Here is a 22,458-nt window from a genome sequence, read left to right as displayed (position 1 = left end):
TGCCTTTAGCAAGGAGATGAGGAGGAATTTCTTTCTGCTCATCAGTTTGTTTTCCTTTCAGATATGTAACAACTGCCACTTTTGGATTGCCACCTCTTTAATAACCTGTGTTGCCCTGCAGCTCCTGTGCAAGAATTGGCTTTCAAACCCATTCATTTCTCCAACACTTTATTCACTATTGTTAGTTTCGTACAGCTCACCATTCTTTCTATAACTCTTATTTACCACTATTTTCTGGGAGGTATGGGGATTTTCTAAGGTTTTATATTCAAAGTATAATAAATACAGAATGCGATTATCTTCTAACAAAATGTCCAGATGCAATGTTGTCAAATTAAAAGTACCTTTAATTCAGCAATAAACAATACTTGACAGGGTTAATGGCCAGAAGCAGCCTGAAGCCAACAACACAGCGACAGCCCTGATACTTGCCTGCTTGAATGGAAGAATGACGTATGGCGAGCTGGCAACAAGCGTGTTGGTGGATGTACAGTGAACCAGGTGACTCACAGAGTCCATGAGTCCAACCTTCTGCAAACCATGAAGTTCCTGCTGTGAACTGCCCATATGTTGCAGCATAGTCATTGTTGGAACATGCCCTGAAACACAGACAAGGAGGAATCCAGGGGAACTGCAAGTACACAAAGGATCCAGATTCAGATTATATGACAATGATTACAGTGCTTGAAAGCAGATGGGCATCTAGCCTAAAGAGTGGAGGGTATGAGTCAAAACACACAAATCCAAAACTGCAAGGCCCTGGAGAGTGTTGTAGAACAGTTCCGTCTATTGTCACATGTACCGAGGTACAGTGAAAAGCCTTTGTTGTGTGCAATCCAGCCAGCAGAAAGACAGCACATGATTACAATCGAGTCGTCACAGCTCAGAGACCTAGGAGTATAGTTACATAGTTATCCTGGGCAGGGACGTCTAAAACTAGAGGACATAGATTTAACGCGAGTGGGGAAAGATTAGAAAGGGACCCAAGATTGTTAAGTAAATAGTCTGCAGTTAACCTGCATGTTCCCATTAGAGCGCAATAAGAAAATGCATTTAAAGTTAAAAGGTATTTGGAAAAGTTAATAAAGAGTGATACTTCCCAAGGATCAAAGTGTCAATAACAATAGGACGCAGATTTAAAGGTAAAAGGAATGAAAGCAGAATATGAGGAATTATTTATTGTGAAAGTTAGAATTTGGAATTCAATGACTGATAGGATGGTCGATGCAGATTCAATACCAGCTCTCAAATGGAAATTGGAGAAATGATAGATGAAGGAAATGTCAAAGGGCCCCTGGAAGGAAAGTAGAACGGAAATTCTCTTTGAAATAAACAGTGCAGATTTGACGGAGCAAGTGACCTTGTCCGCTAAAGCTCTCGGCTGATATCAGCATTAGCCGTTGCACACTGATCAGCATTACCATCTGCAACACCAGGGTATCAATAGGCAGCAGCTGAACACTTTCTAGCTCTGATGAATGAATTGTGCAGCCCAACCAGTCGCAGGAAAGTGGTCATCGCAGAAGAGACCATTTTAGAACATAGGTTACCCCCAAAAAAATGCTCTTCTCCCATTTGGCTATGATTAATAACTCATTTATTTTGGAAATATTATGTAATGTACAACTGAAAGAGATGTGTTTCTCTGCAGGAATAATCAGTGTTATTTAGGAGTGACATGATTTAGGATTCAAGTCCAATAGTTAAAAAGTGACACATCGATGAGGTATTTGGAATTGGTGCACAAACAGATGAATTACCTGATTTCACATCCAATGGTAATCGACTTTCTATTTTATGCCTAAAATCTTCCGTCAAATTAGCCACAACTTCCACTGCGAACAGGGATGGTGCAAGGGTAACCCAAAACCTCTCTCCCAGTGTCTTATTCTTCGCGTCTGGTAGGTTTGCGAAGGGAATCTGGAATTAAAGAAGGAATCAATCAGATTTAAGAGGAAGGAATCAAAAGAACTAGAAATGAACAAATAATGGCACAATAGCCTGAGTTTCATTTTGTGTCGATAATTGCCAATGTAAGGATGGGTTCTGCAGGATGAGGGACGTGAATGGGATTTATAAACGGCACAATGCACACATTTAATGTCTTTTAACTCATTTTTGGTGCCATTGATCAAGGACGAGTCGCACCCTGGTCACTCCCTCTTCTCCCCTCTCCCATCGGGCAAAAGGTATAGAAGTGTGAAAATGCACACCTCCAGATTCAAGGACAGTTTCTTCCCAGCTGTTATCAGGCAACTGAACCATCCTACCACAACTAGAGAGCAGTCCTGAACTACTATCCACCTCATTGGTGACCCTCGGATTATGTTTGATCGGAATGTACCTCGCACTAAACGTTATTCCCTTATCATGTATCTATAAACTGTAAATGGTTCGATTGTAATCATGTATTGTCTTTCTGCTGACTGGTTAGCATGCAACAAAAGCTTTTCACTGAACCTCGGTACACGTGACAATAAACTAAACTGAAACTGAACCGTTCGATTTCCAACAACACCACTGTTCTTGTCACCTTCTCTGCATGAAGGAGTTTGGTCTTTTCTTGTACTTGGGCTGCACATTAATCTGTCCCTCTACACTCTGTCCAAGAGTGTTACAAGATTACACTGTGACCCATCTATTCCATTCCCCCCTCATTGCCCTGTAACATCTTCTCTCATACATCCCCACTAATTCTCTCCCGAGTTGCTTGCCACCCAACAAACCACGAGGGATAAGTTATAGTAACCAATTAACCTGCCAGCACATCTGTGCAATGTGGGTGGAAACAGGAAACAAAGGAAACCATGTAGTCACAGGGAGAATGTGCTTGCTCCACATTGACACCATCACTCAGGAACAAGTGGCAGTGGAGCTATGTGTAGGAAGGAACTTCCAGATGCTGGTTTAAAATCGAAGAAAGACTGGATTGTTTTTACTGTTATTATGTGTAAAATGTTTAAGTTTTATGTGCGATGCTCTGGTATTCCCTGGGAAACTTCTTCTCATTTTGCACTGTACAATTGTTGCTTTGCAAGATGACAATAAAGGTTGATTTGATTTGATTTGAAAAAGCTGGAGTAACTCAAATTGTCTGACAGCATTTCTGGTGAAAGGGAATAGACCCTTCTTCAGACTAAGAGTCAGGGGAAAGGGAAACAAGAGATATAGACAGTGATGTATGGCAGTAAAGCTAACTCCGTACCACCCTCTGCTGGAAGGACTGATGCAAAATATTTATTTATTCTTATTCCCAATAATACTTCCAGCTGCCTTTGTTTTCAAGGAAGGCACAGTTAATTTTGCTACTCTCCTCGTTTTTCCAAAGCTGTGGAAGCTTTTACAATCTTTGCTGATACGATTCTTGCTAATTTGCTCCCATACCAATCTTCTCCAAATGTATCAATTGTTTCAGTTAAATATTAATTAAATTAACATTACCCTAATCTCCTAGTAATTGTGACATTTCTGGCATTTTCCTTAATCTGTTTTCCCAATCTATTTTTCTCAAGTTAAGCTCAAACCTACAACGTGGTTTTACTGTTGTTTAAGATTTTGACCGATTATACCTCCCTGACTGCAGGGAAAGTTCCATCAAACAGTAATCACTTTTCTCTAAAGGATTTCTTTACATTCTGTCATGTCACAAATCTAAAAGTCTAAAGTTTAAAACTGCTTTGGAACATTGTAGCCCAGAATTTTAAGTTCTCCCCTTCCTTGAGCAAAATCTCTGCGGTTATGGAAGATAGAAACAGAATGCTGGAGTAACTCAGTGGGCCAGGTAGTATCACTACAGAAAAGGAATAGGTGACGTGTCGGGTCGAGACCCTTCTTCAGACTGAGAGTCAAGGGAGAGGGACACTAGAGATATGAAAGGGTACAAAGAACAAATGAATGAAAGGTATGAAAGAACAAATCAAAACCAGCCCGATGATCAAGTAAAAGTGGTGCCCACAATGGTTCATTGTTGGCTGTGGAGAAGGCGATAATGAGTGGATACAGTGAAAGGAAGCAGAATAGGGAACTAGTAGGATGATTAGGGTGGGGGAGGAACGGAGACAGAGGGAATGCAAGGGTTACTTGAAGTTAGAGAAATCAATGTTCATACCGTGGGATACCAATGTATCATGGCCCTCATTGCCTGTAGTTCTTCCATTTTATTTACTGCATGCCATGCTATTTACACAAATTAATTCCACCATGGTCTTGCCTGTTTGAACAATTTACTTTGGTGCTTGCTCCTCTATTCTGTAAACCTCCCAGATCTGCTCTCAACAATGCCATAACTTTCAGAAATGCTTTGTGATATTATCTGTTCATCACTTCAATCAACCCCGTCCACTCAACAACCCTGTCTTGCCTGTGCCCATACTGACCTGGATGAGATATTGGTCAGGTACAATCAGAATGTCGCTGCCTTCTTGCACATCATCCAGCAACTTGTTGAGAGGTCCCAACAAAAGCAGGTACATCTGTTTCCAGAGCTCAGTCTCCATCCCGTCCTCCGGCAGCCCACATGTTGCCTTGGAATTCTTGCAGGACAAGTGGGAAGTCCATGGGCTCTGCAGCAGAAGGATAACACAATAACGTGAAAAATGAACCTTCATCTGCAGCAGGTAATGCACTAATATGAAGAATTAGCCTTAATCTAGTCAAGAGATTTAATTGTCATATGTACCGAAACAAAACAATAACATTCTTAATGTAATTAAAAGAAACTGCAGATGCTGGTTTATACCAAAGATAAAGAGAAAATGCTGGTGCAATTGAGTAGGTCAGGAAGCAGAATTGGTATAAGTTCATTGTTTTGTCTGTCAATGAGGTGGAATTGGTCTTTGTGCAGGATCAGACACAACAAACACGAGTTTGTATGCCTCGTTGTCACCTTCCCCTCAGCCAACAATAAACCATAGTGCATCTCCTTGATCACAATCTGCTTTGATCTGTCCTTTTCACACCTTACCTTTCCATGTCTCTAGTTTCCCTCTTCCCTGACTCTCAGTCTGAAGGGGGGGGGTCTCAACCCGAAACGTCATCCATTCCTTCTATTCAGAAATGCTGCCTGCCCCGCTGAGTTACTCCTGAATTTTGTATCTATCTTCGGTGTAAACCAACATCTGTAGTTTCTTCCTAAACACTATAAAAACATTTATCTGGAGATTCTATAAACTTAATCAAAAAGAACTACTATCTAAGATGCCTGATAAAAGCAAGGCTCTTTGTCGGCAGTACAGGATAGAATATAAGATATGTTTGTAAAATCTCTGGCAGCTTTTTAGAGCGAACATCTCTGGTGCCCAGCCCAGACCTCATTCAGCAAACACAAGAAGGATCAATAAATAAGCAAACAAGTGGGAATTCTGATTCAGACCAAGTGATTCATTTGACCAAGTCCTGATCTGAAACGTCACCTATCCTTTTTCTCTAGAGATGCTGCCTGACCCGCTGTATTACTCCAGCACTTTGTCTCTATCTATGATATAAACCAGCATCTACAGTTCTTTGTTTCTGCAGGAAAAATCCTTGTTTGTCTTTGAAATAATGTCAATGGATATTTTTTACCTGAAAGGCTCGGTAAAGTCTGGGCATTATACACTCAAATGTTTTCCTAAATATTCTACTCAAATCCCTGGCACAGGCACTAGACCCACAACTGTCTGATTCAGGCTCGAAGGGCCGAATGGCCTACTCCTGCACCTATTTTCTACGTTTCAAGGTTGACAGTGGTACTCAATGACTAACAAGACACATTTATTCACCAGACCACAGGGTACTTCCCCCCACACAGACAGACATTGCCTTGTGTTTTAATCGGTATAAACAAGCACCTACACATTCAGTCATTACCTTGTATAGTTTGTCACTCATGGTTTTCTTCAGCCGTATGGGGATGTTCCTGGCTTCAGTCTCATAAAGCAGGGACCTGTTCTTCAGTAACAGGAGGAACTGGCAGATCTGCTTGTGGACAGCTTCTGACACAGCACCGTTGGTGGCATGGAAGTAAACCAGACCTTGCTTTGCCTTCAGCATCCAGACTAACAGGCCCGTTTTCACCAACGAGTAGTACAGCACAGATCCAGAGGTGGCATCCACGATGCTGTAGAGCTTCTCCAAGCTTGGGATGGATGATGGCAAAGACTGATCCTCAGAATTATTCCATGCTGACTGTTCCTCTTCCATTAATGCGTACGTTAGAAATCTGTGCCTCCTCCCTGCCTCTGCATACTGCAGTGCCTTGACGTGCTCACCTATTTTCACAAGAATTGTCTGGATCACATCATAGCTCTCCACAAGAACATGAGTAATTTCCTCGGGTTGCACGATGCCTTCCACAATGGCTTTCCTACTGAGCCAGTGGTAATGTGGTATCACATCATTAACGGCTTTGCAACCTTTCGCAAGATCCTTTGCAGAGTAGGAGAACTGGCAGCAACATGCAATCTTGAATTTACACTTGTACATCAGCTCACCTTCGTTTGCCTCCTCGGCAGCCTCCAGTGCCTGCTCATAGAAGTACAAGGCATGCTGATAGTGACCTGTTCCTTTGTAAACCTCCGCTAAACCCAGAGCAGTCTGACACCTCAGTTTGGGTGCATCTCCCATCCGGTTGTGATCCCATGCTTGTTCATACCAACTTGATGCCTCTTCAAAATTCTCCATGATACTGTTAATGTCCCCAAGCCTAATCAGTGCTGCTAGTAGAAGTTTGCGGTCTGCTCCAGCTCTAGACATGTTGAAGCTCTTGTGGGCATGCATTATTGCCAGGTCATAGTTACCCAGTGCTACATGGACTGAACCTATTGCTCCATGGGCCTCAGCTGCTGCAGTGCTGTTGCCCAGTACCTTGTTTAAATCACAGTATTGCTGGTAGCTGTTCACTGAGTCACTGTAAAGCCCCAATTTCTCCTGTAGTTTTGCAACCTGCAACACAAACACAATGAATCACCGTCTTTTACTGACATTCCCTGCTACCCTAATCCAATCTATAAACCGGCAGCCATGGGAATATTGAGGAGACCTTTAGACAATAGACAATATACTCTCTGCCTCAGAGGGCGGTGGAGGCAGGTACTCTGGATGCTTTCAAGAGAGAGCTAGATAGGGATCTTAAAAATAGCAGAGTCAGGGGATAGGGGGAGAAGGCAGGAATGGGGTACTGATTGGGGATGATCAGCCATGATCACATTGAATGGCGGTGCTGGCTCGAAGGGCCAAATGGCCTACTCCTGCACCTATTGTCTATTGTCAATTATCTATTGCCTGCGCTCCATCCAGTTTCTGAGGGGTTGCGCAATCAGAGGGGAGGCTCAGCTCGTCGCTGCCTCACCTCTCATCTCTCCCTGTATTTGCAGCAGAGCTGCGCAAATTTGGCGATTTTTACCATAAAAATTAATTGGATTCATATAGAAATTACATTTTTAACACAGATCAGTGGAAAAATCTTTATATTTGTTTTATTTTTCTTTACTTTTCTTAACAGCTATTTTCATTGGGAGTATGACAGGTGAGGCTAATGAAGTTTAATGTTAATAAGGCTGAGGTTTTGCATTAGGGAAGTCAAACTTGGGCAGGACCTACACAGTGAATGGTGGGGCCATGGGGTTGTAGAGCAGAGGGATCTAGGAGTACAGATACATGCTACCTACCTGATAATAAGCAGATGTAATATCGTGACTGCAGCTACTAAGCGGTCCCCCTATTATATGCTCCAGGTACTTCTTCCCAAAAGTCAATGCTTTCTGGTACTGATGAATAAGACAATAGGCTTCACTCAGGTTCAAGTAGGCAGCCTTTACTCTCTCTGAACTCCAGAATTCTCTGCGGCTAAGGAGAAACATTACAAGCCAGCATCATTTCAACTTATTGCTGACATAATACTTCTGGAAACAAACTGTGAACTCATGGAAATAAAGTGCGAGGAAGTAATCGAGTGTTACTACTGAGACTCAGGAGCATCTTAACTTTGTATGACTTCAGTGTTCTACAATGACATAAATGATGGGGCAGAATTAGGCCATTCAGCCCATCAAGTCTAGGCCACCATTCAATCATGGCTGATCTATCTCTCACTCCTAACCCTATTCTCCTGCCTTCTCCCCATAACTTCTGACACCCGTACTCATCAAGAATCTATCTATCTCTGCCATAAAAAATATCCATTGACTTGGCCGCCACCTCCTTCTGTGGCAATGAATTCTAAACCTCCTCTGGGCCCTCTTCAGATCCTTCCTCTGATACGGTGCCCAAAATTGCTCACAATATTCCAAATGATTCCTGACCTGACCATCACTTTATAGACCCTCAGCATTACATCCCTGTTTTTGTATACAAGCTCTCTTGAAATAAATGCTAGCATTGCATTTGCTTTCTTTACTACCAATTCGACTTGCAGATTCACATTTTGGGAATCCTGCACCAGCACTCCCAAGTCCCTTTGCATTTTCGATTACTGGATTCTCTCCCCATTTCAAAAATAATAATAATAATAATAATAAATGTTTTGTTTATAGGGACTGCATATTCATTAACATTTGCATGTAAATATGCGAGATTGTAGCCAATCAGTAGCTAATTTCCGTCTCTAGTCCCTTTATCTACACCTTTATTCCCAATACCAAAATGCATGATTCCACACTTTGCTACACTATATTCCATCTGCCACTTCTCTGCCCATTCTATCCAAATCCTTCTGCAGAGTCCCAGCTTTCTTTACTCTACCTGCTCCTTCTACCTATTTTCGTATCATCTGCAAACTTGGCCACAAAGCCTTCAATCCCCTCATTCAAATCATGAACATACAACGTGAAGAGCAGCGGCCCCAGCACTGACCCGCGGAACTCCGCTAGTCACTGGCAGCCAACCAGAAAAAGCCCCGTTTATAGCCACTCTTTGCCTTCTGCCATCCAGCCAATCTGCTATCCATGCTGATATCCAACTTGATATCCATCAGTATCTGCCCTTTGATACCATGGGCTCTCATCTTCTTTTGCAGCCTCCCATGTGGCACCTTATTAAAGGTTTTCTGAAAATCTAAGTAAACAACATCTACTGCCTCTTCTTTGCCTGTACTGCTATTTACTTCTACAAAGAATTCCAGCAAATTTATCAGGCAAGACCTCCCCTTCACAAGCCATGCTGACTTTGGTCTATTTTATCGTGAAATTCTAAGTACTCTGTATTCTCATCCCTTATAATGGACTCTACAATCTTACCAACCACTGAAGTCAGACTAACCGGCCTATAGTTCCCACCATTCTACTTTGCTCCCTTCTTGTAAATCAGGGTAATATTGGTAATTTTCCAATCATCTGGAACCACTCCTGACTCTAGTGATTGATAACAGCTTGGTTCAGTTTGTTGCACTCTCATTTTAAATCAAGAGGCCAAAACTTCTCAGCCCCTATGGAGATTCTGAGCTCACTATGTACCTCTGAGGGAGAATCAGACCTGCGGGTTTTCCACTGTGCACCAGGTAGTGTCTGGAATAAAAGTACCAAACCCTCTGAAGCACCTCCACTATCTGTAGAACATTGGAAGCTAGAGACACTTGGAAACCATTTGGCCCCTCAAACAGACACAGAGACTACAGCACTCAAAGATGCTTTCAGCCCATTGGGTATGTGCCAACCATCAACCATCTATTTACACTGATTTATTATTAATAATAACATTATCATGTATTATATAGAAATATAGTAAATAATACATTAACTAACATATTAACTACATCAATCATATTTTATTATTTCCATGTTCTCAAAACTGCCCCCAGATTCTACCACTCATCTGTAAACTAGGTACAACTTAGAGCAGCTAATTAACCTAAGGTCACACAGGGGTCAGGGGAGGTCACACACAGGGGTCAGGGGTCAGGGGAGGTCACACACTGGGGTCAGGGGAGGTCACACACTGGGGTCAGGGGAGGTCACACACTGGGGTCAGGGGAAGATCACACACTGGGGTCGGGAAGAGGTCACACTGGGGTCAGGGGAAGATCACACACTGGGGTTGGGGAAGGTCACACTGGGGTCACGTGAAGGTCACACATTGGGATCAGGGGAGGTCACACATTGGGGTCACGTGAAGGTCACACTGAGGTCAGGGGAAGGTCCCACACTCGAGCAGGAAGAACACTGAAGTTAAGATGATACACACTGGAGTCAGAGGACAGAAACAGGCAGGTAAGACTGAATGCAGTGAAATAAATGCTTGCATTGTTAAATCTTTCTATATCCAATTGTCTATCTTCTGTGATTCAATGCGTTAACTTCAATGATTTACCTTGTGGATAGAGGCTGCCTTTCGTATGAGGACTGCTGATTACTTGGTTGCTGTTCACTGTGTTCCCCGATTGCTAGCAGTTCAAGGAGGTACTGGATGGCTTCTTCAGGATGTCCAATTTCCCTGTGTACCTCTGCCAGACCTTCATAACACTGCAAGCAGAACCCAGGCTACATCTTACACCACTCTTCCATAAGAACCTTTACATAAAAGCCAGAATAGGTTTTAACTTGGGAATATAGCAGAGAAATTGTGGGGTCCAATTCATTGTCATATGCTAGGGAAGATGTCCAGTTATTAGACTGGGTAAGATATAAATTTAATGAAATCTGCAGATGTGGTATGTTTGAAATAAGATGCTGTCTGACCTGCTGAGTGTTTCCAGTATTTTCTTTGTTTAATTATGGGTGAAGACTAATGCTGGCTAAATCACGTCAGGTGTAAAACAATGCTGTTATATTGGGATTTGTTCCCTTTGATCCCCATTGGAAGGTGATACACCTTCTACACCACCAGTAGTCCTACATTTAGGTTCAGGTATATTATTGTCACATGTACCAGGGTCCAGTGAAAAGCTTTGTTCTACATTCTATCCAAATATACAAATCAGATATACCATACTGTAGTGGCCATTTGGCTTGTTTTGTGTGTCATTGATGATGGCATGTGTCTTTAAATTTTAGACTGCCCATTATTATCTGAGTGGGATTTATGACGTATTTTAGGGTGTGTTTGGAGCTAGGTTTCTTGCTCAGAAGCTTAGTTTTTAGTTTAGTTTAGGACCAGCATGGGAAAGGTTTATCCTTGGACCATGCGAAGTGTAACGGAGACACGAGCAGTTTTCTAACGTTTAATGCAATAAGCTGGAGTTCCATGAAGATTATAGTGTACGAGTCGGAAGAAGTTTGGATGTAACTTATTGCTTTTCATCAACAATAAAGAATTTATTAATCAAAAGGCTGTGCTTTGAAGATTTATCTGTGAAGAAGCTCTGAAGGTCTCTCCCCGACGGAGAGCTTGCACGCATACAAAGACATTCCCCTTAACCATGTAGTCTATTTAGCGGCTAGAGGGAGTAATCTCTTAAACGATATAACATCTGCCACTGCACTTACTTAGATACAATCAGTTCAAACTCAAGTGCAATAGATAAACAAGGGGAAGATGCAGAGTGCAGAATATAGTTCTCAGCATTGTAGGGCGTGTCTCAGTTGTGATCAGTCAGTCACCATCTCACAATGAATGCAGTTCAGAATTTTATTATCTGAATGGTGTTTGAATGCAGTGTATTGGGCAGCTGGAAGTGGATGTGGCTCTGATCCATCGCCACTCAGAGTCCAACAGCAGAGCCTGTGCAGGTTGGGTACTTATTCATTTGAGTGAGAATTCCTAGCCTGGGAGAATGAAACCGTTGATCTGCTATTCCAGGCCTATCGTCCACTCCCCCAGACAAGGAAGCCCACAGCCCAGTGGATGTCCAGCACACAACATGACACAGCCTATCACTAGAACACCCTGATGGCCTTTAATACGAGGAAAAACTAGAGGACAAACTTTCTCCTGAATAATCTCCTAAGTGTTTTTTTGATGGCAGAGATATTCAGGACATTCTAACTATATTAAAATCTCAGTAAATAATTAAAAGCATGAAATGTTGACAGATTTTAGCTAAAAATCTATAAATAAATGTTAAGAGCAGATTAACTGATTTTCCCCCTATTCTGCAGGCTGGGAATCCTATACAATGAGTAGGACCTAATGCAATACAACACAATAATGTGTTAGTGGATTCTGATGCGTCTGGCAGGGGATCAGTGGAACTCAGCACCTCGTGGACCAACAACCAGCCCAGGCAAGTATGGACTTCACTGGAAGTTGCACAACATCAGGCATTACTCTCACAACCCTGGCAACAGCCAAGGCCACATGATCCAAGACCTATGCAGCTCGTGCTGAATAACTGGTTCTATAATAGGAGAAACATCCTTCAATTAAAGGAAGAGAATGTCACGGAAGATAAACATAAAAAGCTGGAGAAACCCAGCGGGTCAGGCAGCAAGCATCTCTGGAGAAAAGGAATAGGTGACGTTTGGAATCGAGACCCTTTTTCAGACTCAGTCTAAAGAAGGGTCCAGAGCTAAACGTTATTCCCTTATCCCTTATCATGTATCTATACATTGTGATTGGCTCGATTGTAGTCATGTTTTGTCTTTCTGCTGACTAGTTAGCACGCAACAAAAGCTTTTCAATGTACCTCAGTACGTGGAAATAAACTAAACTGAACCTGAAACATCACCTATTCCTTTTCTTCACAGATGCTGTCTGACCGGCTGAGTTACTCCAGCTTTTTGTGTCTATCTTTAGTTTAAACCATCATCTACAGTTCCTTCCTACACAAGAGAAAGTCACAACTGATCTGGGTTGGTTCGGGTGACCTCTGTCCTAAATGTGTTTTTTTTGGCTATAATCCAACAGGAAACATATTCCTGCCTATAGCACTGTATTCCATGATAAATCAGGAGGGAAATATGAAGGTCAATATGGCCCGATTTTGTACCTTGACTATTTCTTCAATGCTGCTCAACTTCAGTGCTAATTTCAGACAGTTTTCATAGGCTGTTTTGGCCATGTCCATTTCATTGGTTGCTGAATAGGAAGTGGCATGGATCATGTAGAACTGCATTCTGATTGAATCACTCATTGTAGACTGATAAAGCTGGACAGCTGAGCTGACCACCTGTATGCAGAGATCATGCAACGATGCCTCACAGAGCAGGCTCCCAATCTCCAGAAGCACCTCATCCAGTCCTAAACAGCAGATCAAGACTTATCTCAAGACTGGCACAACTGTCATGACATAACGTTTCAAAAATACAATGCTGCAAATCTAAAATATCAAATACAGATGCTGGAAATGCACAGCTGGTCAATCAGCATCTGCAGACAGAAAAACAGAATTAGTGTTCCAGATCCTCAGAATTACAGCTTTCATTAATTAAAGTTGATCTTATGAAAATATTGTTTTTCATACGTTTAAGAAATGCAATTGACGTTTGTAGGGTAGTATTTGTTTTCTATCATAGCGGCCGCTAGGTATTAAAGTCGACCACAAAGGATTGTAATCACTCGGACATTAAGATATATTGGGCCTTCAAGATATATATAAGGCGGGCTCCAATTTTCCAGAGACGGAGAGAGAGACAGAGAGAGAGAGGCAGAGAGAGAGACAGAGAGAGAGAGACAGAGAGAGAGAGACAGAGAGACATACACATACATTATATATATATATATACACACACACACACATATATACTATAATATGTATATATTTATTCATGTTTGAATTTTTATGTGTGTGTGTTAGTGTGTGAATATATATATATATATATACACATATATATATACACACACACACACATACAATATACATACATACATATATACATATTGCAGAAAATTGGAGCCCCCCTTTACCACAACCCACTGTGGAAACAACAAGCCTTGGTGTACAATTAAACATCTCAGGAGCTCACAGGACCATCGTTGGGTGAATGGACCAAACTGTCTCCTGCAACCATCCACCCATGGCAAAGGTGTCAAGTAACATAAAGGCATGTTTGGGGTGGGAGATTGTAACCTTCATGTGGTCCGTCCTGTTTCGATGAATGCAATCAACCCGGCGTGCACAATCAAATAGAACAAGATATCCAACAGCTTTAGGCTGTGCACGCCATACGCAAGAAGAAGAAGGGCATGTTTAAGATGAGATGGTTTTGAGGGAATCTCAGGAAGAATGTGTAATCCTGAAGGTGGATGCATTGTGGAAAGTACTGCCTGAAGGCAGGTACTCTCACAACATTTAAAGAATGTCCGACTCTTGAAGCACCAAAGCACAGCAGGGTGTGTGGCACATCACCGACTCAATTCCCAGCCTCTTGTCAATGTAGCACGTAGTGGAAAGAAGTGATAGATTGATTCTGGATTTTAAAGGTTCTCTAGAACAGGATATTAAATTGAGTACCTTTGTCATCAAAGTAATTGTCCTCTATTTCAGTGTTACATAGTTTATTGGTGATCTTGTAAAGTTCTTTCACCAGGTCATTCTGATGCATTGGATCAAGGTCTAGACAACGAAGCATAGACCAGAAGGCCTTCTGGAGATTGCCAAGACACCCATTCGCCAGAGACAACAAGTAATAATTCTGTGATGGAACAAAAGCAGCAGGGTTTTAGCATTGTAGAAGACTGAGAATTTCACCCTCTGATTAGCTGCCCCATTTCAACAACTTCAGTTCTTTCCCTTTTTATTGTTTAAATCTGTAGTTTTCGACCTCACCTTGCCAACATGTAATGCATGCGGTACCCTGAGCTGTCCAGGCCTCGGGTTTTCATGGGATGAGCCATTACCCAGCCAGACTGCAAAAGGCCAAAGTTAAAAAATCAACATGAAGAGTTTAAAACTGCTTTTGGAGGTTGTCAGATGGAATATCAGTTGGGAGGCTGCACAAGAATGGAAGCGGATGCCTCTGTGGTCAACTGTGCTTTGTTGTCTGTGACCAGCAGTGTGCAGCAGAGATTGATGCTGGGTCCAATGCTGTTTGTCACTGACATTACCAATTTGGATCAGAATGTAGTTGATATGGTTAATAAATTTGCAGATGGCACCAAAATTGGTTGTATAATATGCAGTGAAAAAGGTTATCTAAACTCACAACATGATCTAGATCAGCTGAAAAAGTGGGCCAAGGATTGGCAAATGGAATGTAACTTGGATTAGCGCATAGCTGCACATTGCTAAATTAAACCAGGAAGGATTTATACAGTAAACCAACTGCAGGGCTCTGGAGGGTGTTTTAGAACAGGGAGACTGAGGAGTACAACTACATTGTTCTCAGAAAGAGGCAACATAGTGGGACAAGATGGTGACCAAGGCATTTGGCAGTCTTGCCTTCATCAGTCAGGGCATTACATAGAAAAGAGAACATTACAGCACAAGAACAGACTCTTTGCTCCACAATGCCCATGGCCACCAAGACCAAGTTAAACTAATCTCCTCTGCCTGCATGTGATCCATATCCCTCAATTCCCTCCCTATCCATGTGCCTATCTAAAATACTCTTCAAATACCACTTCTTCAGACTGGTTAGGGATATTTAAATACATAGACCATAGGTGCAGGAGTAGGCTATTCGGCCCTTCGAGCCAGCACTGCAATTCAATGTGATCATGGCTGACCATCCACAATCACCACCCCGTTCCTGTCTTCTCCCCATATTCCTTGATTCCGCTAGCCCGAAGAGCTCTATCTAACTCTCATTTGAATGCATCCAGTGAATTGGCCTCCACTGCCTTCTGAGGCAGAGAATTCCACAAATTCACCTGCTTATACTCAATGCTCCGACTGATGAAGCCAGGTATACCATATGCCTTCTTTACCACTCCATCCACTTGTGTTGCTAATTTCAGGGAACTATAGACTTGGGCCCCAAGATCATCTGTGCTGTTAATATGTTAACTGTATACTTTCCCCTTACTTTCAACCTTCTAAGTGCAACACCTCACACTTGCTCAGATTGCCACCTCACCGTCCATTTCTGTAGCTGACTTATATCCCTGCTCTATATTTTGACAGTCATGTGAATGATGCTTGCTCCAAATACAGCAATATCCTTGTACTGTTAAACAAGGACAGGTAGACAGATCCCCTAAATCCAAGATAATGAGAGAAACAAATATTTTTCTGCCCGAGGGTTTTCCCCACAGATTTTACCTGTGGAAACTCGGGCTGGATTTGGATCAGGGCTTCTCCATCCACTCTGGCATCCTCATACCGTTTCATCTGGATAAATGCCACTGCCCGGCAGGAAAGTAGCTCACAATTCTTTGGATCCAGCATGAGACCCTGGGAATAGCTGTGCACCGCCTCCTGGTAATTCCCCTTCTTCAATGCTTCATCCCCCTGCACCTGTAGGCAAGCAACCTGCAACACACACATGGTTAACACCAGGTAGTCTGCGGAACCATTGTATAAACTCTGGCCAAAGGCAGGAGGACCAACTGTTTGCAATCAACCTTCGCCTCCTGCTGAAGGGCACTGGCTTTTACACCAAGTGTATACAATAATAAAACTGGATTGGTCAAGAAAGGAGGTTTATAGATTATTAAACTGCATTGTTCAAGCCAGAATATACTGGAAAATTTGACAACACAGGTCTAAAGCATAAACTATGCACATACTATCAAGCTCAGGCATGGGCTGGCAGCGTTTCACTATTTCTGTAGAAGTAACAAAATACACCCCAGGAACAAAGTTGAAATAAATGATTTCATCGTCTGCAGCCGGCTCCAGGCCAGATCACTGATTAGGATGCAGAAGATCTAACTGGAACTGATGGGGTGAAATTTCAGCTGAGATAATGATAAACACAGTGGACTGTAAACAAGTAGCTGGCACCTTTAGGACATAATTTTAGAAGGAGATGAGGAGGAATTTCTTTAGTTAGAAGATGGTGAACCTGTGGACTTCATTACCACAGATGGCTGTGGAGGCTAAGTCAATGGATATTTTTAAGGCGGAGATTGACAGATTCTTAGTACGAGTGTCAAGGGTTATGGGGAGAAGGCAGGGGAATGGTGTTGAGCGGAAAAGATAGATCAGCCATGATTGAATGGCGGAGTAGACTTGATGGGCTGAATGGCCTAATTCAGCTCTTAACACTTTTGAACTTATGAGCCTTGGCATGTGTTGAAGGAGTCTCCATCAACAAAGGCTGTTGGGATGTATGCAGTAATTGCAGACCAATCAGTTTAACCTTGGTAGTGGGGACAGTTCATGAAACAATTATCAGGGACAGAATTATCAGTCAGTTGGACAAGTGTGGATTGATTAGAAAATGCCAGCATGAATTTGTTAAAGGCAAATCATGTCTAACAAACAAGATAGCAGTTTTTGATGAAGTAACAGAGAGAACCTTGGAATGAAATAAACATTATGTATTATATACTGATTCCAAACAATATTTGATTAGTTGCTACATAATAGGCTTGTCATCAATACTGAAGCCATGACCTGCAGCAATCTGGGTAGAAAATTGTCTGGGTAACAGGAAACATACACAGTAGAAGTGAAATATTGTTTTTCGAAAGTATACAGAAATAGAACAAGTGTGGGTTGATTAGAAAAGGAGCATCACAGTGGCACAGCGGTAGAGTTGCAGCCTTACAGCACCAGAGACCCAGGTTCGGTCCTGACCACCGGTGTTGTCTGTACAGAGTTTGTACCTTCTCCCCGTGTAGGTTTTCTCCAGTTTCCTCCCACACTCCAAAGATGTACTGGTTTGTCGGCTAATTGGCTTGGTATAATTGTAACTTGTTCTTAGTGTGCGAAGGATAGTGTTAGTGTACAGGGTGATCGATCGCTGGCCGGCGTGGACCCGGTAGGCCGAAAGGCCCGTTTCCGCATTATATCTTTAAGCTAAGGCTAACCTAACAAATGTTTTTCTTGAAATTTATTATATCAGCCTGGGTGTACAGGGCAGTTTTTCCCAAATTTACCTATGACACAAACTTGAAGGTGCAATGAACAATAAACAGTATAGCACAAGAGCAGGCCATTCAGCTCGCAATGTCTGTACTGAACATGTTGCCAAGACCAACTCCCATAATCCATATCCATCCATTCCCTGTACATCGAAACATCTCTTAGATGCCACTATTATAACTGCCCCAACCGCCAACCCTGACAGCACATTTCAAGGCACTCGCCACCCTCTGTGTTAAAAAACCTGTTCTGCACATCTTTAAACTAAACAACTTAATTCTACAAGGGGTAAAAGAACGGAGAGATTTTGGGATATCTGTGCAGAGCTTATTGGCATTAACAGTGCCCAGCAGATTGAGAAAGTAGTTTAAAAGCAAGTGGATTCCTGGGCTTTATTTATTGAGGAAGTCTCTTTAAATAAAGGAGAGCAATAAAGACACAATATAAAACCACAACCTACATTACTGTGCCCAATTGTGGGGTAGATTGGAGAGGGTGCAGAAGTGACTTACCAAAATTATTCTCAGGATGCAGGAGCACCGTTAAGTGGATAAATTGGAAAGAGTGTGGTGGTTCTCCATGGAGGAGAGAAAACTGTGAGCGGACTGATGGAGGTATTGAGAACCATGAAGGTAACAGGTAGGTAGATAGTGAGTAGAGGGATCAAGAACCAGAGAACACAGAGCATGGAGAAGACAGTTTTGCAAAATAATCAAAAGTCTCTCAAGGACATTTACTTTCACGTAGCAATGGTTAGCATGTGGAATGCACATCCCAGGGGAGTAGTGAAAGCCGATGCATAGAGTAGCATTCAAAAGGCACTGGGCAATGATCACAAATGAAAGAAGGTCTAAGGCCATAGAGAAAAGGCAAGGGAGTGAGACCAACTGGAGCTCCTGAATGCTCTTGGCCCTGCTGTGATCATTGTGTGGTCTTCATGCTTGTTTCAGGTATGGAGCCTTTATGGATAGAAATGTTGGATTCTTATGTGGGAGCTAGCTTACTTCTGAGAGAGATGCGATTTAAAATTCACATTCCCGACATTCTTTTTACATAAAAGGATGCAATGAGAGCCAATTTTTCCCACTGTCTGCAATCCAAACAATCTAACCTAACAGAGTTTATCATGCAACCCGATACATTATGGCCAAACAAAAACAGATTCAGCACTTAGACTGATACTATCAGAAAGACAAATATTTCCATTGAAATAACAACTTTCACCGCCAAAGTGCTTTCTAGCCACTGAGAAACGTTAGTAATGTAATCATTATTGTAAAGCCGGAAACTAAAAGGCCAACATTTCCACAATCAATGCCACAAAGAGCAAGAGGAATATAATTAGATAACACATTTTAATGATACAAAACCAAGGGAATTGGAGACACAAAAGGCTGCAGAGGCTAGAATTTGCAGCAAAAATATTAAACTACTGGAGGAACTCAGCACGTCGATCAGCATCTGAGAAGGGAAAAAAGTTGTTGCCAAACCCAACATCCCATTTCTTGCCCGCACGCAGCCTTGTACACCACACTTCTTCCAAATGATTAGTAAGTAAGTTTTATTTATATAGCACGTTTTAAGTCAACTCGCATTGATACCAAAGTGCTTTACATAAAATAGATAATAAGTTAATTAGATTGTCCACTGATCTGGACCTCACTTTCGACCACATTGCCAATTTCAGAAACATCATCGACCAGACATTTGAATGCAATCAGTTATTTACACCATAAAAGGCAAAGGGCCTGCTACCAAAGTGATGTGAAACACCACAGGATTCAAACTTCTAGTCCATTGACTTCCAATGACTGTTAACTTCTCACTGAATTAATCTTTAATCCACTTGTCAGGCAAAAAGTCATAATACTTTTGTTAGTCTTTACTGTTTTTCAAAAACAGAATCCAATACATCACAGACCCCAGGTTTCCAGTTAGCAAAAATGAATAAACAAACATCCATTGACATTATTTTTAATTGATTTACTACTGGAACTGTTTAAACTGGAACACTGGAGGTTGCAGAGAAGCCTGATATAAGTATATAAAATGATATGAAATGTTCCCACCATGGAAAAATCAAATATTAGAAGAAATAGCTTTATGGTGAGAAGGGTGCGTTCTTTACACAGAGGGTGTTGAATGGCTGTAAGGCGATGCTGGAGGCAATGGTTGAAGCAGATACATTAGTGGCATTTAAAAGACTTTTGGATAGGCAGATGGATATGCAGGGATTGGAGGGATGGAGGGATATGGGTTTATTTGCATATTCACCCTGTGAGCGTGTGGGTTTCGCCCAGTGTCCTACTGGTGGGGGGTGAGATTGATGGGAATGTGGGGAGAATAAACAAGGATTTGGGTGAGATTAGTGCAAAGAAAATGCTTGATGGCAGTGCACACTCTGTAGTTTGAAAACTTACTTCTGTGATGCTAAAATGCTTCAGCTAGACTCACCAACTGATTGTAACATGCAACTGGGCCACTTTATGGCTTTAATACCAGGTCATTCATGCCAGACACAAGAGTGTAACCACACACTCTTTACCAAGGCTCTTTATCCTTATTATCTCGACTAATTATCCCTTTTAATGTCCATACCTGATTTTATCAAATACATGACAATAAGGAAAAATGCTGTTCAGCCACGTTATTGAAGGAATAATATATGAATATATACCTTTTGAGAGTCTGTAACCAAGTCTGCTGAAAGTGGCTCTAGACTTTTGGGGGGATCTTTTGGCACACTGCTCTGGTCAGCGTTCGCAATCATCTTCACTCACAGATCTGTCGGATCAATAAACGAGTGATTCACATAATTCTGAGCAGATCAGATACAAATCAGATTTTAAACCTATGTCCTCACCGTCACTAACTTTCACCCTGAACTTCAAAAGAACAAAGACAATATGGTCAATAGCACATAGAGAGATACGAGTTTGCCATTGTACAAGAAATATGAGACCTGTCCAGGATAGTTACTATACCATATCTCAAGTGAGTACTTTTTCCACAATCGGGCTGTATACAGTCCAGATAGCACATGTTATTCCATTTCCTAGGTAGGTATTATTACGCACTTAAGCTTGACGCAGTAACTCCTGCACTTTCTGTTTTCATGTACAATTAGTAACATTATTAAGGAATAGTATTCAAGGACAGAATACAGGAATTATTCAGCATCTGCAAAATTTACAAATGCCTTAACATCATGAGAAAGGTTGGAAATTGGGAGGAAGAGATAGAAAGAGAGAGATAGAAATATGACAAAAAAAAACAACTTATTTAAAGGTTTGAATTTACTCAGCCATTCACTTACAGTTACAGTTACTTCCTCAGAATTTTTTTTCTTTTCCAGTCAATTTCATCTCGTTAAAATTCAAGTCCTGGTAGGAAGAGTAATTTAAAATGTAAAAGTAAATAAAGTAAAAGAGGTTAAGAAAGTTTTACCTAGTTTCAAAAACAGGTAATGGAATCATGTATTTAAGAACCATCAAGTTCCTCCATTTTCGGTGTTCTACAGGGGAGATAAGTTGCCTTCCAGGGGGCTTTCAGAACACAGGTACAATCAAACTCGTCTCAGGAAGCAACATGGACAGAACTGAAGCAGCAAAACATGGACTGAATTAGTAAATCCATAATCACTTGAGTTAGATAGAGCTCTTAGGGATAGCGGAGTTAAGGGATAAGGGGAGAAGGCAGGAACGGGGTACTGATTGTGGATGATCAGCCATGATCACATTGAATGGCGGTGCTGGCTCAAAAGGCCGAATGGCCTACTCCTGTACCTATTGTCTATTGTCAAACACAAAACTCGATAGCTTGCTGCATTCATTTGAGAATCATGTTGAACAACCAAGCAGAATTAACCTTAATTATCATTAATTCACATTTCAATATTCATTCTCACCTCAGCCTAACCATCCTTTAGTTGGGCTGCCTCAATGAAGAACAACATAAGGTCAATAAAACAATAGCTCATCTTTTGACCACAACTTCAGCTATTCCAGTTTTGAACTTCCAACTTTCAACATTCATTTTTGTCTCCCTCTTCCTTCCTGGTGTTTTGGATTTCATTTGGTTTCATCCTCTAAACATACCTTTACAATCCACCATGCCAGAACCAACTACTCTCTCCTGATTTCTACCTTATAATCTGTATTACTCTCTCCGTCTCTCTTTTTCTCTACAACTTGTTTAATTTCTAGCTTGTCCCAGTTCTTATGTAAGGCCATCAAACGTTGCCTGTTTCTCTCCACAGATTTACTGAAGCACTGATTTAGTTGTGTGCTGCCCGGCGGCTCTAGGCCTGGGCTGTGGGGAGGTGAAGTGTTGCCCGGACCCTGCCTCACCTGAGGCTTCGCTCCCTCCACCTGCAGCCTCTCACCTGGCGGCGTCGCCACGGCAACCGCCACAATGTGCACGCGCACAAACGTCGACGCGTCACCGGCGGGAACGGGGGCGCGCGCCGCGAGCGCCCCCTGGCGGCGGGGAACGGGGACGGTGAGCGCGCTCTGGCGGCGGGAGCGGGAGATGTCCGGAGCCGGTGGACACCAGGTGATGGCGGGAGCGGGAGATGTCCGGAGCCGGTGGACACCAGGTGATGGCGGGAGCGGGAGATGTCCGGAGCGGAGCCGGGA

The 22,458-nt window shown here is 42.2% G+C and overlaps 1 protein-coding gene across 5 annotated transcripts in view; it reads right to left on the bottom strand.

Moving 5' to 3' along the window:
• Window positions 1-22,255, bottom strand: part of LOC129712165 (tetratricopeptide repeat protein 28-like) — a 94,298-nt gene extending 72,043 nt beyond the window's left edge. For 3 of the 5 annotated variants that reach the window (XM_055660406.1, XM_055660410.1, XM_055660409.1), the window contains exons 1-12: window positions 21,729-21,869; window positions 21,138-21,204; window positions 20,499-20,605; window positions 16,052-16,261; window positions 14,303-14,483; window positions 12,839-13,089; window positions 10,282-10,433; window positions 7,647-7,824; window positions 5,848-6,921; window positions 4,377-4,562; window positions 1,761-1,920; window positions 433-599 (exon numbers count right to left, since the gene is read on the bottom strand). In XM_055660406.1, coding sequence (XP_055516381.1) covers window positions 433-599; window positions 1,761-1,920; window positions 4,377-4,562; window positions 5,848-6,921; window positions 7,647-7,824; window positions 10,282-10,433; window positions 12,839-13,089; window positions 14,303-14,483; window positions 16,052-16,261; window positions 20,499-20,591 — 2,652 coding nt within the window. In that variant the 5' untranslated portion in view covers window positions 20,592-20,605; window positions 21,138-21,204; window positions 21,729-21,869. Of the gene's footprint in view, window positions 1-432; window positions 600-1,760; window positions 1,921-4,376; window positions 4,563-5,847; window positions 6,922-7,646; window positions 7,825-10,281; window positions 10,434-12,838; window positions 13,090-14,302; window positions 14,484-16,051; window positions 16,262-20,498; window positions 20,606-21,137; window positions 21,205-21,728; window positions 21,870-22,170 lie in introns of those variants that run through there. The other 2 variants (XM_055660407.1, XM_055660408.1) reach the window with 2 other exon arrangements.
• Window positions 22,256-22,458: the final 203 nt, after the last annotated feature.

This window comes from Leucoraja erinacea, chromosome 31, assembly GCF_028641065.1.
Source record: "Leucoraja erinacea ecotype New England chromosome 31, Leri_hhj_1, whole genome shotgun sequence".
NCBI classification, from domain to species: domain Eukaryota; kingdom Metazoa; phylum Chordata; class Chondrichthyes; order Rajiformes; family Rajidae; genus Leucoraja; species Leucoraja erinaceus.
The sequence above is the reverse complement of the archived record's forward strand: the minus strand, read 5'-3'. Positions and strand labels throughout refer to the sequence as shown.